The following is a 16,527-nucleotide window of genomic DNA, read 5'->3' on the forward strand; positions in this document are numbered from 1 at the left end:
GGGCAAAATTATCTGCTAACCCGAAAACCCGTTATATTCGATTCGAAAATTAGGATATCCAATTTTTATTATTTGTTCGGGTCAAAAGAGGATCGGGTACTTGTTAAGATGCAGGACGGGTTAGGATCACATAATTAAAAACCCGCGGGTACCAGACCCATCCCGCATATATATATATATATTTTATTTTTATACACACACTATAAAATAATAATTTAGAACTAAATAAATAATTTTATTGAATAAATTGCATTACAAATATGAGAAACTATAGTTTATTTGCAAGATTCATTTGTAGAGGACATGATCTTATATTTTATAGAAAAAAGTTTAATTAATGTTGAACATATATTTTAAAAATTGTGCTACTTATTTCAAACTTTTATTGATTTTGAATTCTTTTAAATTTTTTCCTTATCTTATATTCTCTTCACATGCCTGTTTCTTGGTGGGAAACTTTTTTTTAGAAAAAAATTTTCATTAAATTTTAGATGAATGTGTAAAATATAATATTAAATTGATATGCATCATTTTTTAAAAAATTTAAATGATAAATGGGTCGGGGCGGGTACCCGCTGACCCCGATCCTGTTTCAGTTAGTACCTTATAACCGGGTACCCACTGATATGCGGGGCGAGTAAAAGTCAGAAAATGACTGACTCACAAGGTACGGGTCGGGTTAACCAAATGGTGGATGGGACGGATACCCGACCCGCGCCCACCTCTAGTATAAATTAGGTAATAGTGTTGGTCTTTTCCACACTTATAGCACAGTACACAAATAGTTTATTACGTAATACATGCAAATGCAGACCCACCCGTATGTAATTGTATTACCAAATTCTCAGGTTCGGGATGTGCATAATTTTGTGCCATTCCTCTCCTCCCATTTCAGACCGTGGTAGTAGTAGATGGCACGTATCTATAGTCAAATTATGGAGCGTTCACATCATTTGAATGCTGGATGGAAGTGTTTCAAGTTTCGGACATTTGAGTAGTGTCAGGTGCTGAAGAGCAGTGAAGTAGTCTCCAAACCCGTCTGGCAATGAAGTTAGATTGTCTTTTTCAATTACGGCTTTTATTATCCTTTTCACATCAAAATCCTCTGAAACCCAAACCCAGAGTTTTAGCTCAAAATGCTCAATTACGCGCTTATCATTGAAGACCAATTGGGCCTCCAACACCCACTATAGGGAGCACTGATACATTTTGATTATCGCTGACTTGATTCACCAATATTTTCACAATCTCGTCTTTCTCCTCGTCCCTTCCAAGGACTAGATCCGGTTCCTTTACCACGGATCCAGTCTCACGTGTTGCAGTGGAATCAACCTGAAAGTGGTTGCTCCCACGCTTCTGATCACTTAATCCAAGCTTTATTCTCTCATCAGCAACTGCGTCAAATTTTCCATTGATTTCCTTCATCCTTGCTCCAAGCCTGTGCCGAAACCATATGTTTGATGTTGCTGGAAGACAATCCAATACATTACAACATCTGTTTTTGCATTTCGGTTCTCTCGAGACTTCGGTTGCATAATCATCTAATATGTCATCGACTTCATAAGCAATAAGATTGAGCTTCTGCAGCCAAAGTTGAATTGCCTTGTCAGTAAATTGCCTCAGCTCGGCATCTTCAATCACTGCTTTGGTTGTTGATAGCAAGCTTGAAAGCTTTTGTATCTCTGTTTCAATACCACAGAGCAATCCAAGCTCCTCCTGGATTGGAGAATTCAGAAATTTTACCAGACTTTCCAATAACGCTTCCATCAAGTGTGACCTGAAAATTACAAATGAGGAAATGGAAAGTGAATGTTAATTAAGTTCTTAGGGGCAAGGAGAGGGATGTCAAAAGGAAAAGGGCAAATTTTTTTTTTTTTTTGGGTATAAGGTATATGTACAAAAAGCTCGATATCATCAAATACAGAAATGAAATGTTTTAAACCTTATGATAACAAAATAAAATAAAATAAAAAAAGTTCTCATAGTTGACAGCCATCAGTTCTCATAATCCCAAAAAAAAAAGGTTGCGAAACCCGGAAAAAATCCGGTAAAAGATAGACTAAAAATAATCAAAATCTGAACAGATAGGAAAATTCTATATATGGTCCCTTCAGACAATTATTCCTACAATTTTAGCTCTTAAGAAACGACAGTGGTTCAAATTTTAAAATGATCGAAAATATTACAATCTAAGAGTCTAAAAGACTAAAACAATTATTATTTCACCATCCAATGTGAATTTAATTTGAGAATATGACCAAAAGGACTCTTAAAATCTATGCAATTTGTTTGGATAGTAAAATTATCCCAAATAATATTTCACTTGCATCATAAACATATTTTCCACCCCACCTTTTTATATTTCCAATCACCTTTTTATCTCGCATACATCACATCACAAAAAGTACTACAGTAGTTATTCCAAATAATATTTCAAATAATACCCTATCCAAACAAAATTATAATACCTTCATCAAGTTTAAATATTTATATATTTTACCCTTCTTACTTCTTTCATGAAAATATAGTACTCAAAATAATTATATACAAAGAAACACGGGTAATGTACAAAGCACATGCTCCAAACTGTTGTATCAAAACATGAATAACAGGAAGCCAAATCCCAGCCCTAAAGGTTATTTGGCAGCAAACAAGAATATACTCGTAGAAGTAATGTTAAAAACACAACACAGAGGCTGTATTTTGAATCAAAAGACGTGTTTGATGAAGCGAAAAGAAACTCAGCGCTTACTTTTGAATGAATGAGTACTCTGGCAATAGCTGATCTGTAGAATTTGCAAAGGAAATCGCTCCATATGGTGAGGCTACGATTTAAAAAAAAAAAACTTTAAGTTTAAGAAAATGAAACAAAATTCAGCACTTACTTACTTGGGAGAAAATGAAGTCTCTTGTAATAGCTGATGATCTGATGAACGTGCAAAAAATTCCCAGTATGTCGTGCACCTGCTCACTCAAAATTAAGTATGAGGAGAAGATAACATTCAGAGAAAGATGATGATTTCAACCAAAGTACAAACCATAAGTGCAAGACTTTTTGCAATGGAGACGGTCCATCATAACGTACAAAGTAGTAGTAGCAGGTAAGGGGTCACAATTTTTTTTTTTTTTTTTTTTGTCAAAGGTCAACTTCTATATATAAGGGGTCACTATTTGTTATTGAATAAAAAAAAGTAGAGTGAAATTGCTTATGAGTTTCCTGGCCGTGTTGTATTACAATAAGTGAACCTGTTGACTTATAGACTAGAATTTTTCCAAGCAATGGAATAAGAAAGTAGATCGAAATTACTACATGACTACAAGATACTTAAAGTAAACTTTACTTTGATCCCTTAAATAGTAGATACATTCGACTCAACTTTTAAACTTTATTTTTAGACGCTTTACCTCCTAAAGTTTAAAATACATTGCACTTTAGTTTTGCACACCTTACTTTCTAAAATATAAAATCCATCCTACAAAAATATCAAAACTAATGAAATAATAAGCAAGTGATACTCAAAGTTTAGGAATTAAAACTACTAGATAAATTTCATACTTTAGCTATAGAGTGCCAACGGTTAAAATTTAAGAACTAAGAGTGGGGTGGATTTTATATTTTGGGTATGATTAGTCTATTTTGGGGAATGAAGGGAAAAGAAAAGCAAAATTAAAAAATTTTGCGTTTAAAATCATAACAAACATCATGTTAAAAAAGATGACTAGTCTATTTTGTTGAATCTTGTGATCATTAGTGTAGTTTTGTTATTTATTTGTGTTGTCTAATTTATTAAATGTGAACTTTGTGATTGATAAAATATGTGTATTAATTATTTCTAAATTTTAATTATTTTTTTTACTAATATAATTTATATACATGTATAAGGGGTATTTATGGAATCAAAGTTTCATCTCTTTTCTTAAAGTACTTTTTTAATGTTACTTTTTCTAATTGGACTAATTTGTTATCAAAACCTTAACCTTAAGAGAGATTTGTGTAATTTTACAAATTTCAAGGGAGGCTAGTGATATTATCAGTCTGAAATTATCCCATGTTTTTTAACTGGTTAACGTGTTGAAGTGGAAGTTTCAGGTTCAGGATGTACCATGGTCAAAAGTGGCTCTACCATAGGACCCCGTCTCTGTTTGGAACCCGAAAGGCCAAATAGAATTAATACATCATATCAGAAATCCAAACTTGGCCCAAAAAATTTTAAAGTAGAAAGTTTCGGGCCACTATTTATGTATTAAGCGTTCTTTTTCTTACTCTCAAATCAACGTGGGATAAACAACCTTGTGCCTGAATCTAATAAGCTCTTCTTCAAGTCACCTAATATAATCTACTATTCACAAATTTTACTATTTAAATTTTTAAATAACCAAATTAATCTTATCAAGTTAAATCAAATGAGTGTAATTCTTTATTGATTCAGTAACAGGAAAGACTTGTCATTATGCAGTTTTTGGAAAATGAGTAAGATGTACCTAGGGCAGTTTTTTAAAAAACATTTGGGTAAATTACATTTTACCCCCTGTGATTTAGCATTTTTTACATAACCCCCATATGGTTTCAAAAGCTATACATAACCCTTCATGGTTTAAATTAAAGTGTCAAAGTGACGGAAATAGTCACTTGTAACGAAACTTCTAAAAATATAGAAATTACCCTCATAAATACATGACACATTAATCTCGCATGATTTTTATATTTTACTATATAACCCCCTTATGGTTTAATCCTTTATCATATAACCCTCTTATGGTTTTCAAAATATACACATAACCCCTCTTGGTTAATAAAAAATTTTCAACTTTACATAAGAGTATTTTTGACATTTTTGGTGACTCCGTTACGAATGGTCATTCCCGTCACTTTGACACTTTAATTCAAATCAGAAGGGGGTTTTGTATAACTTTTAAAATCACAAGAGGATTATGTAAAAAAATGTTAAACCACAAGGGATAAAGTGGAATTTGCCCAAAACATTTTATTATACTTGTGAAAGGAACACTTATGGGTGTGTTCCCACAAGAAAGTACAAAGCTGGGATTGTTCAATCTCATATTTTCTCAATTTTACTTAGTCTTGATCGCAGGAGGAGGAAAAAGACCATGGATTTGTTGGTTCCGCAGGTTTAGCTTAGAATCTTCCTCTGCAATTTGAAATTGATTGGCAGTCGACATTTATTAGCATGAAGAAATGGTCCCTGCACTATTTGTTAGTTCTTGTGCTCTCTTTCTCGCCAAATTACACATTTTCCAGAGTAATTTCCTCAGTTAAATGTTAAATCCAAACTCCCATTTTCCTTCATCCCCTCCGTTTTAACGGATCCAAGCTCAAAACTTTTGTAATTAGTTCTGCCAGCCAATAGAAAGTGTGGATGCATGACATGCTGCATTGCATCAGGATGCACGAGATCTTGAGCCTTTAATTTTTAGGTGTATATATCCTCTTTTCTTTTAGTAATGTATAGCTTAAATCAGCTAAAAGACACTAGACTAGCGAAAGCTCCACCATTCAAGGGGAGTTTTCACAGCCGAGTGACTGATTGGTCACCACATGCCCAACTCCAGTCCCCACATAGATTGTTTCTCAGTCCCCAAGTCTTCGACTATGCGACTTGTGAAAGCTGTAAATCTGAAGTAAGGAACAACTGAATAGTGTTTAAACATTTCGTGTAACCCTTGAGATGTTCTTCTGAAGCCAAAATCTATCATGGTGAAAATTAGCACTCTGTGATCTTTTCTTTTGCATACTTTTTCCTTGGAAAGCATTGGTGGTTCTGCTCTCTGACTTTTTAAATTTTTCTTTTTTGATTTCTCCAAAGTTGCTTCATCAATCTGTTATTGCTTCAGATTGTTCTCTTGTGGAACGAGCAAAGAAGGTGAATCCCACCTTGTTGAATGGAATGAGAGAGAAGGAGCCGTCAAGAAGACATACTCTGGTTTTAGGAAACGGTCACTGGGTGTGGTGCAATTTGATAGAAGGAATCATTTCTTAGCTGCTGATGATGAGTTCCAGATTAAGTTTTGGGACATGGATAATAACCACGCGATAACTTTCACCGATGCTGATGGGGGATTGCCTGTAAGTATCACTTTTGAAAACAACCATATTTTGTTGATAAGCCTTTTACTGCAACTTCGCAAATTCAAAATTAATGAATTTTTTTGTCGTTTCAGGGAAGTCCTAGCCCGAGATTCAACAAAGAAGGATCACTGCTTGCTGTTACAACAAGAGAAAATGGAATCAAAATATTGGTGAATACAGATGGACAATACTTGTTGAGGATGCTGGAGAGCAGATCATTCGAGGGATCCAGGGCTTTCTCTGAACAAGTCAATGTTAAAGTACCTGCACTTCTCTTTTTATTTGTTTTCATTTTTTGCAGAAAGGCATCACATGATTTATTTGCATTGTTTTCTGCAGCCTGCAATTGATGGTTCTTTGGGCCCTATTGGTCATGTTGCTGCCCCTGTTGCTTCAATTCTTGAACGAACCGACAGAATTCAACAATCATTATCCATTGGAAATCTTGTATTCTGTTTTTCCCATTCCATTATCTTTAAATATTTTTGTCTTTTAATTGATGATTTCTGTCTGTACATCCATCTTCAATGTTGTTGCTGTGCTCTGTTTGGCTCACTCATTGATCTGACTCATTTACAGGCTGCCATGGAGGCAAGCACAATAGCTGATGTCAAACCAAGGATTTCAGATAATGCTGATTGAATTAAATGCTGGAAGTTTTCTGATATAGCTGAGGCAAATCAACTCAAGACACTAAGGTTGCCTGACCCTCTGGCTGCTAGCAAGGTATATGCATGGTACATGGGTGGGATCCTCACTTTTATTGAAATAATTTTCGTTTTCTTGGGAAGGCATTCATTGTAGGACAGAATTTGATTGCATAAGTCAACTTAACCCAGCCAGTGAACAGCATAGCATATCCCACTTCCTGTTTTATGTAACATGTCCCAGCAACAATTTAGCGCCTCCCAACCAGTTACCCTATAGCCAGTTGCCAATTTCGCTAGCTGCATTCAAGCCACCATAATGACCAAACCTCTCAATCACAGATTATCTCCTTTCTAAAACCTTAAACCTCTTCCAAAGGCATAAGGATGAGAAAAGTGGAGAGAGAGAGAGAGGGTGAGTTAAGGTTATTGATGTATATGCATTCAGGTCTCCTGATGAAAATGTATTTATTGTGCCTGGTGTTGGCGTGATATCATGATGTGCTAAAAAGTTGAATGAGGTATTAAAGTACTGCAATCGGAAGTTGAGGGGGTATCTGTATCTAGTGCGTAAGTCTCAGTGTCAAATGCGATTATCCTATATTTGATAGAATTTCTTGCTGTGTGTAATGCTTTGAAAGTTCTTTATCAACGGATACCCTTGGTACTTTTGTTTAGCAAAAAATATGGGAATTACAGATTTTGCGTTTGCTTTACACAAATTCTGGTCTTGCTCTGTTGGCGTTGGGCTCTAATGCTCTTCATAGGCTCTGGAAATGGCAGCGCAGTGAATGGAATCCTTCTGGAAAGGTTGGATTTTCAGCATGTTGTTTCCACTTCTGTTCTCTTTTCCTTCGGTTTAACCTTATCTCATATATCCCATTTTTTGTATCTTCTTTCTTCCGTGTTGTATGTTCTGCGCATATCAGTCTATTGCATCCATCATTCCTCAGATGTGGCTTAGATTGAATAATTGACTTTGTTTTTTGTACAAAGATTCCAGACCATACTTCTTATTTGGGACCACTAATTCCATGAATTTTTGCACTTGTGTTATCCCAACTGCAATCCCTTTGTTGTATGGTTGCAACGAACTAATGCAGAGTTCTTTTATTTAAACCATTCCCATGTTGTCTTGATTGAATTTGAAAATTCATTAATTTGTTCCTGTTAGGATAAGCTTAAAATAAAACTACAGACAAATTACGTCTGATATTGATGAAACACTAAAAATGGCATATTTGCCAATTGAGATTCTGTCCATGTAATTCTTGAATTAAAATCTCTAATCACGCATCTCAATCTTTTTTTTTTTGTTTTTTTTATCAACATGGGAGGATTGGTACGGGAGAAGCGGGGAGGGGGGACAATTGATTTAAACTCAGATTCCCTAATTCTTGAAGTATCAACCTTTAGTTATTTAAATATTTGACTGAGAGTTAATTCTTTTATTGGATCTGTCTAATGATCTAAGTGAAGCCAAACCAGCCGAAGAGTCACCCACATGCATTGCTTTATCAAGGAATGACTCTTACGTCATGTCTGCACCTGGTGGCAAGGTCTCTTTGTTCAATATGATGACGTTTAAGGTATGTTGTTACCCTCTGCACCTAACGCCATTGCGCCCATTGTTTGCGTTGTCTGACCTCTGCTGATGGTTTAAGATGACAAATCCAATTCCTTGAATTTTGGTCAGGTCATGACTACTGTTAGGACCGGACCAGGTAATAGACAAACTCAATTTAGCACAAATTAGGCGGTATAACCGACCATTTAATAGATAGGCGGTAGATACCAGCCATATAATAATTAGGCGGTAAAACCGACCATATAAAGACGGATAACAAAGCAAATAAGAGACACAAAAGATTACGTGGTTCGGTCAAATTGACCTACGTCCACGGGCGAGGGAGGAGCAATATTTCTACTATGAAGAAGAAATACAAAAGCCGTAGGAAAGTGGTTCCTAGGCCAATAGGGCACTTATAAAAGAGTTTAGAAAATATTCCTAAACTCAAAACAAGAGAGCCTAAAATATTTAACTGAATGGGCTAGATGACTCAAGAAACTAATAGCCCATATAACTCTCTTGAGTGGTGCGATTGAAACCTTCATATGAGCCCCCTATTTATAGTTGTATTTGGGAGGCTTTCCTTCTGCTTCAGGCGATGTGGGATGAGGAAATTCTGCCACAGTCAAGGATTGCGGCTGAAGAATTGCGGCTCAACAAATCTCCACCTTGGCATAATTTTGAGTCCCACCATCGTCAATAGTAAAATCGCTCCACCTTCTCCACATAAGACCCAATGGGTCTAAATCACAAATAACGAACACCAACCAAGTCCAAGCACTGCTTGAACTTGTAATTTGGAAGAGGTTTCGTAAACATATCGGCTGGATTGTCCTTAGTATTGATTTTTTGAATAAGGACTTTTCCCTCAGCAATGATATCCCGAATGAAGTGATACTTCACATCAATATGCTTCGTCCTCTCATGATACATCTGATCTTTAGTCAAGTGTATGGCACTTTGACTATCACAGTGAATATCAGTAACACCTTGATATAGACTTAACTCGCTAAATAAACTCTTCAACCACAAGGCTTCTTTGATTGCCTCGGTCACAGCCATATATTCTGCTTCTGTAGTAGACAAAGCTACGATAGGTTGTAGAGTAGCTTTCCAACTAACAGCACAACTGCCAATGCAAAATACATAGCCTGAAAGTGATCTTCTCCTGTCAAGATTCCCAGCGTAGTCTGAGTCTACAAAACCAACCAAAGTGTTATTATTTCTTCCAAACTCCAAACATACATTTGAAGTACCTCGCAAGTATCTGAGAATCCACTTCACAGCCTGCCAATGTGTTTTACCAGGGCAAGACATATATCTGCTAACAACACTGACTGCTTGTGCAATATCTGGACGAGTACAAACCATTGCATACATAATACTGCCGACTGCACTGGAATAAGGAACCCGTGCCATATAATCTTCCTCTTCATCTGATTTTGGTAATTGAGCAGCAGATAGCCGAAAATGGCTAGCAAGAGGAGTAGATACTGGTTTAGTATCTTTCATGCCAAAACGCTCCAAGACTTTCTCAAGATAATTTTTCTGGGTCAAAAATAACTTTCCTACTCCTCGATCTCGATTGATATCCATGCCAAAAATTTTCTTAGCTGCTCCCAAATCTTTCATTTCAAATTCACTATTTAACTGCAGTTTCAAGGTGTGAATTTCTGACAAATTCTTGGCAGCAATGAGCATGTCATCAACATATAACAATAAGTAAATGAAAGAACCATAATTTAACTTCCGGAAGTAAACACAACTATCATACATGCTCCTCAAATAACCATGACCCAACATAAAGGAATCAAACCTTTTATACCATTGTCTTGGAGACTGCTTCAATCCATATAAGGATTTCTTCAACAAGCAAACATGATCTTCCTTACCTTCAATTTCAAAACCCTGGGGTTGTCTCATATAAATTTGTTCTTCAAGTTCGCCATGTAAGAAAGCTGTCTTAACGTCGAGCTGTTCTAACTCCAAATTATACATGGCAACTAAAGCAAGCAAAACACGAATAGAGCTATGTTTAACAACAGGTGAGAATATATCATTAAAATCAACACCTTGTACCTGACTATAGCCCTTTGCAACTAATCGTGCTTTATACCTTGCATCTTCAACCCCTGGAATACCTTCCTTTTTCTTGAAGACCCACTTGCAACCAACAATTTTCTTAGCTGACGGCGGCTTTACAAGAACCCAAGTTTCATTCTGATGAAGAGATTCAATTTCTTCATTCATCGCAATCAACCACTTTGCAGAATTATCACAAGAAACTGCTTCTGAATAGGTGGAAGGTTCACCAACTGCATCAGTTTCTTCTGCAACAGACAAAGCATAGCAACTAAATTTGCATATCTTTGTGGTGGTCGAATATCTCTCCTTGCTCTATCTCTGGCTATGGAATACTCCTCTTCTTCTAAACTATCTTCAACAGTAGATTCAGGTGTATCTACTGGCATTTGTTGAATAGAAGATTTGGACTGAGAAGGACCAGAACTGCCAATATCAAGCTCCACCTGCTTCTGCGTACTATCAATAGTACAAGGACTAGAAGACTCCTTCTTGGAAGATAACATAGACAATTCATCAAAAGTAACATCTCTACTGATTACAAATTTTGGAGATTTGGGATCAGGACACCATAATCTGTATCCTTTCACCCCAGAAGCATACCCAAGAAAAATGCACTTTTTAGCCATAGGCTCCAATTTTCCATCATTCACGTGCATGTATGCTGGACACCCAAAAACTTTTAAATTTGAGTAATCAGCAGGAGTACCTGACCAAACTTCCTCAGGAGTTTTGAAATCAAGAGATGCAGAAGGAGAACGGTTGACAACATAACAGGCCATATTGATTGCCTCTGCCCAAAAGTCGTTTGTCAACCCTGCATTGGAGATCATACATCTTACTCTCTCCAAAAGCGTTCTGTTCATACGTTCAGCCATACCATTTTGTTGAGGCGTCATTCTGACGGTGTGATGTCGAACAATTCCTTCATTTTTGCAAAATTCATTAAATTCACCTCCACAAAATTCCATGCCATTATCTGTTCTCAACCGCTTAACATGTTTTCCTGCTTGTTTCTCAATCAAAACTTTCCATTGCTTGAAAGTTAGGAAAACATCATTTTTATGCTTAAGAAAATAGACCCAAACTTTCCTTGAGTAATCATCAATGAAAGTCAACATGTACCTGGCACCACCTTTAGAAGGAGCACGAGAAGGACCCCATAGATTTGAATGAATGTAATCAAGAGTACCTTTTGTCTTGTGAATTGCTGGTGAACTGAAGCTGACTCTTTTCTGCTTCCCAAAAATACAATGTTCACAGAATTCCAATGGACCGGTACTTTGTCCACACAGAAGTCCTCTTTTGCTTAGTATGCCCAAGCCTTTTTCACTCATGTGCCCCAAACGCATATGCCATAATTTGGTGATGTCTGTATCTGACAAAGATGATGTTGAAACAGCAGCAGCACCTGTAACAGTAGATCCCTGCAAAATATACAACGTACCAGATCTGTGTGCCTTCATAACAACAAGAGCTCCTCGAGTGATTTTGAGAACTCCATCTCCACCTGAATACCTGCACCCGATAGACTCAAGAGTGCCCAAAGAGATGAGATTTTTCTTCAAATCTGGAACATGTCTAACATTTGTGAGCGTCCTCACAATACCATCGTACATTTTAATCCGGATTGTGCCTTTGCCAACAACTTTACAAACAGCGTTGTTGCCCATTAAGACAACTCCACCTTCAGTTGATTCATATGTTGAAAACCAGTCCCTATTGGGACACATATGATATGAACAACCCGAATCTAAAATCCACTCATTGTTAGACCTAAAATTATTTTCCGTTGCACAGAAAATAGTTCCATCATTCTCATCAACGGCAATACTAGCCTCGGTGGTTTCACTCCTTTTCTCCTTTTGCTTTTCTTTATTTTTCAATTTAAAGCAATCAGAGATAATATGGCCCTTCTTTTTACAATAGTTGCACACCACATTTTTATGTCTGGACTTAGATCTACTTCTATTTTCTGTGTTTCTCCTTTCAGATCTACCCCTAACAAACAAGTCATCGGCTTGACTCCCACTAGTTTCCCCAGTAATATTCCTATCTATCTGCTCTTTAGATTTTAATGCAGATTTAATTTCCCGATACGAAATTGTTTCCTTTCCATATATCATAGTATCACGGAAATGCTTAAAAGATTGGGGAAGGGAACACAAAAGTAATAGGGCTTGATCTTCATCATCAATTTTCGAATCTATATTCTCCAAATCCATAATAATGGAATCAAATTTATCAAGATGGGAGAGTATAGATGTACCTTCAGACATCCGAAGCATATACAAACTCTGCTTCAAATATAGCCGATTCTCGACTGTTTTCTTCATATACAAGGCTTTCAATTTATCCCACATAGCCTTGGCCGAAGTCTCCGTTGCTACCTCACGCAATACCTCGTCGGAGAGATTTAGGATAATACTGGATCTTGCCTTCTTATCCATCTCAGCAAAATTTGCATCTGTCACATCTTCTGGCTTTTTCTCAATTCCTTGAATTGCCAAATCAACTCCGTCTTGAACAAGAATGGCCTCCATCTTGAGCTGCCACATGCCGAAGTTGACATTCCTGTCGAATTTCTCGACAACCGTCTTTGTTATCGTCATTGTTGCCACAAAATCTGTAACTTGAAATTTGTCTCAAAAAACTGGCCAAACAAATATGCAAGTCTCGTGAGCGGGCCCCACAGGGTGAGCGGACCCCACGAGATAGCGGGCCCCACGGGGATGAACGGACCCCACAAGGTGAGTGGGCCCCACAGGATGGACGGACCCCACCAGATGAACCTGTCTTGCAAAATATAACAACCAACTCTGATACCAATTTGTTAGGACCGGACCAGGTAATAAACAAACTCAAGTTAGCACAAATTAGGCGGTATAACCGACCATTTAATAGATAGGCGGTAGATACAAGCCATATAATAATTAGGCGGTAAAACCGACCATATAAAGACGGATAACAAAGCAAATAAGAGACACAAAAGATTTACGTGGTTCGGTCAAATTGACCTACGTCCACGGGCGAGGGAGGAGCAATATTTCTACTATGAAGAAGAAATACAAAAGCCGTAGGAAAGTGGTTCCTAGGCCAATAGGGCACTTATAAAAGAGTTTAGAAAATATTTCTAAACTCAAAACAAGAGAGCCTAAAATATTTAACTGAATGGGCTAGATGACTCAAGAAACTAATAGCCCATATAACTCTCTTGAGTGGTGCGATTGAAACCTTCATATGAGCCCCCTATTTATAGTTGTATTTGGGAGGCTTTCCTTCTGCTTTAGGCGATGTGGGATGAGGAAATTCTGCCACAGTCAAGGATTGCGGCTGAAGAATTGCGGCTCAACAACTACTTTCATGCCTCCACCTCTAGCAGCTACCTACTTGGCATTCCATCCTCAGGACAACAATATTATTGCCATAGGAATGGAAGATTCCACTATACAAATATACAATGTCAGAGTTGATGAGGTATATTTTCTTGTCATCCCTTTGGATCTGTGCATATTATCCTATTCCAGAGTGCTGATCATGTTGCTTATTTAAAGAAATTGTTTGTTTACCACTTCAATGGCTTTTAGATAAAGATAATGATGCTACCGCAGGATGTTTTGAAAATGAAAGCTTTTATGCATGATTTTTGTTGCAATCACTTGACTAATTCTCTTTGTCTACCTCAGAGTACATCTTTTGTTGTTGAGACAGCCCCTTTGAAGTCCCTAAACCTTCCACAATAGGTCAATTGTGGATTATATTATACCAGTTTGAGCCTTATAGTAGGATTTCGTGCTTTGTTATCTTGAATGTGGCATCATTTGGAGGCCCAAATCACCTATAATTTCTAAAGGTCCTCAAATTTAAGACTAAATAGGAAATTAGGAAGGAAAACTTAAAAACTTATATTCTGTTTGGTGATAGTCAGATTCTGGAGTAGGAGCAAGAGCCTGACTTACTAAATGATTATGGAAAACTTAGTTTTCTTTTTTTTCTTTTTTTTTTTTGTGAAAACTCCAACCAATGTTTATTTGGGTCCTTCCTGCACATTTCCATTGTTGTTTTCCTGTTTTCTTGCATCTGTATTGCGTGATATACCCTAATTTCTTCTTGTGCATTACATGCCTCTGTTTTCATTTAAAGGGAAGATGTTGTGACATTGGTGCATACGATCTTTCTTTAAATCTACTTTTCCCTAGATTGACTGGTAAAAAGGACTAAGAAGAAGGTTGCTTTCTATTTTGTTAGTGTGTACTTTGCTTTTGGAATTAAGAAGCCTACAGATCTGTTGATTACGATCTTTTTTGTATATGATGGCTGCTTCACTATCGGCTTGTATGTCTTCTTTTCCCCCTGCTTGAGATGGAACTATCAGCTGTTTTTCTTTTTGACCCTTGTTTTGAATTATAGGTTAAAACCAAGCTTAAGGGGCACCATAAACAAATCACTGGGCTTGCTTTCTCCTAGAACTTGAATGTATTGGTATCATCTGGAGCTGATGCACAGGCAGGTGCTTTTTCTTTTTCCTAAGTCTGGATTGAAATTATCTCCTTAATCATCTGTAAAAATATTAAGGAGCTAACTGCTCATGATTGGTGGACCATATTGTTTGCAGCTATGTATCTGGAACATTGATGGTTTGCAGAAGAAGAAAATGAAAGCTATGCAAGCACCACGAGGTCATACATCACCTGTAATTGGAGAAACTAAAGTTCAGCCATCTGAAGATACTTGTTTGCTTGCCTTTCGCCCTGATAGTTAAACTGTAAAGTTAGGTTCCTTGTCCCTCCTAGTGAGCCAAATGTTGAAAGGCAAAGATACATTTTTTTTTTTATTATTTAGTTGTTTGCTTTTGAGACCTGCAAGGTTTCTTGATTTTTGACCAATGATTCATTTGTAAAATTTCAACAGTTAATCCAGCTATGTTGCAAAGTCCAATCTCTCTCTCTCCCTAATGCAACTCTGGTCTCCTATATTTGGATCTTTCCTTGAAGAAACTTGGGTCACTACCAGAAAGATCAAAAGAGACTGTTGGCATAGTTGTCATTTCTGTCTTGGGCTATTTTACGCCATGGTCCCAATTGTTTGCATCCATAAGAATGCAATATTTTGATTGCGGTTTATAGTTTCATTAAGAAGAGGAAGGTGCCAGTGCTGAAAATTGCAATGATTTGATGCAAAATTAACTAAGTGCACTCGGAATATTTTGGTTGCATTGTAAAACGTAGAAGTTTGGGGTGCTAAAACTGCAATTTGTGATTATTGTTAACAACTATTAGATCTATTGAAGACATACACTTTAAAATAAGCCTTTGAAAAATAATATAGTAGGGAAAAAAAGTCTTTAAATTTATGCACATGAATAAATGCATCAATGTATACTTTGACAAACATAATTATAAAATGGAAAATTTTAAATTGTGAAACATTTATTGTATTTAAATTAAGAATGTGGATCCTATCCATTGGCCATCAGAGTGGCTCATGGCAATAAAATCGAGACCTTTTTTTTTTTAAGTCATTGAGACTTAAATGACGTGGGGTTAGAGTCCCTTGTTATTTTTTAGTATAATTTTTACGTAGACCACTCAATGCACGAACTTCCTGGGACAGAAGCGCGAATTTCATTTCACCATACCACAAATTTGTTAATAACTATCAATAGATAGGTTACAAAATCTGAAATTATGTTTTCTTAGACAATTATTTGTGAATAAAACTATACAAGAAAAAATCCAATAGTGGACTGCTAAAATGTTAAATTGTCATGTGCACTTGAAATTACAAGATATAAATTAGCATTCTTGATATAATTATGAACTTCATCCAACCAGAGTTTCGTTATTAGAGTTGCAAGTAAGATGCGGATGGTATAAAGTGATAGCATTATAAGAAAACTAAATTTTTTTAATGAAGTACTAATATCTTCTTCATTTAAGCCTACTTCTATGTTTCTGGTTCCAGATTAGTCATAATATGTCTGTTCTCAATCAAAAATTAGCCAGGCAACGTGATATTTTGGATTTTGAATTTTTTTAGGGAAACAATTTTCATAGTTGTTTCTTTAAGTCAAAGGCACCCGTTAATATATTTAAAATTCATCTAACCTATCATGTATATATACATATTAATAATTTTTA

General features: G+C 36.4%; 1 protein-coding gene, 1 long non-coding RNA gene and 1 pseudogene across 2 annotated transcripts; 2 read left to right on the forward strand and 1 right to left on the reverse strand.

Moving 5' to 3' along the window:
* Nucleotides 1–1,155: 1,155 nt before the first annotated feature.
* On the reverse strand, nucleotides 1,156–1,767 carry LOC140013338 (putative disease resistance protein RGA1). Its single transcript, XM_072062591.1, has one exon. The coding sequence runs from the start codon at nucleotides 1,765–1,767 to the stop codon at nucleotides 1,156–1,158; it is 612 nt and encodes a 203-aa protein (XP_071918692.1).
* Nucleotides 1,768–5,611: 3,844 nt separating this feature from the next.
* The window catches only part of LOC140013340 (protein TOPLESS-RELATED PROTEIN 2-like), a 94,404-nt pseudogene continuing 83,488 nt past the window's right edge, over nucleotides 5,612–16,527 (forward strand).
* Nucleotides 14,515–15,273, forward strand: LOC140013809 (uncharacterized). The gene is made up of 2 exons (XR_011820624.1): nucleotides 14,515–14,893; nucleotides 15,003–15,273. It is a non-coding gene; the product is annotated as an uncharacterized lncRNA (long non-coding RNA).

Source organism: Coffea arabica, chromosome 8c (genome assembly GCF_036785885.1).
Source record: "Coffea arabica cultivar ET-39 chromosome 8c, Coffea Arabica ET-39 HiFi, whole genome shotgun sequence".
NCBI lineage: Eukaryota > Viridiplantae > Streptophyta > Magnoliopsida > Gentianales > Rubiaceae > Coffea > Coffea arabica.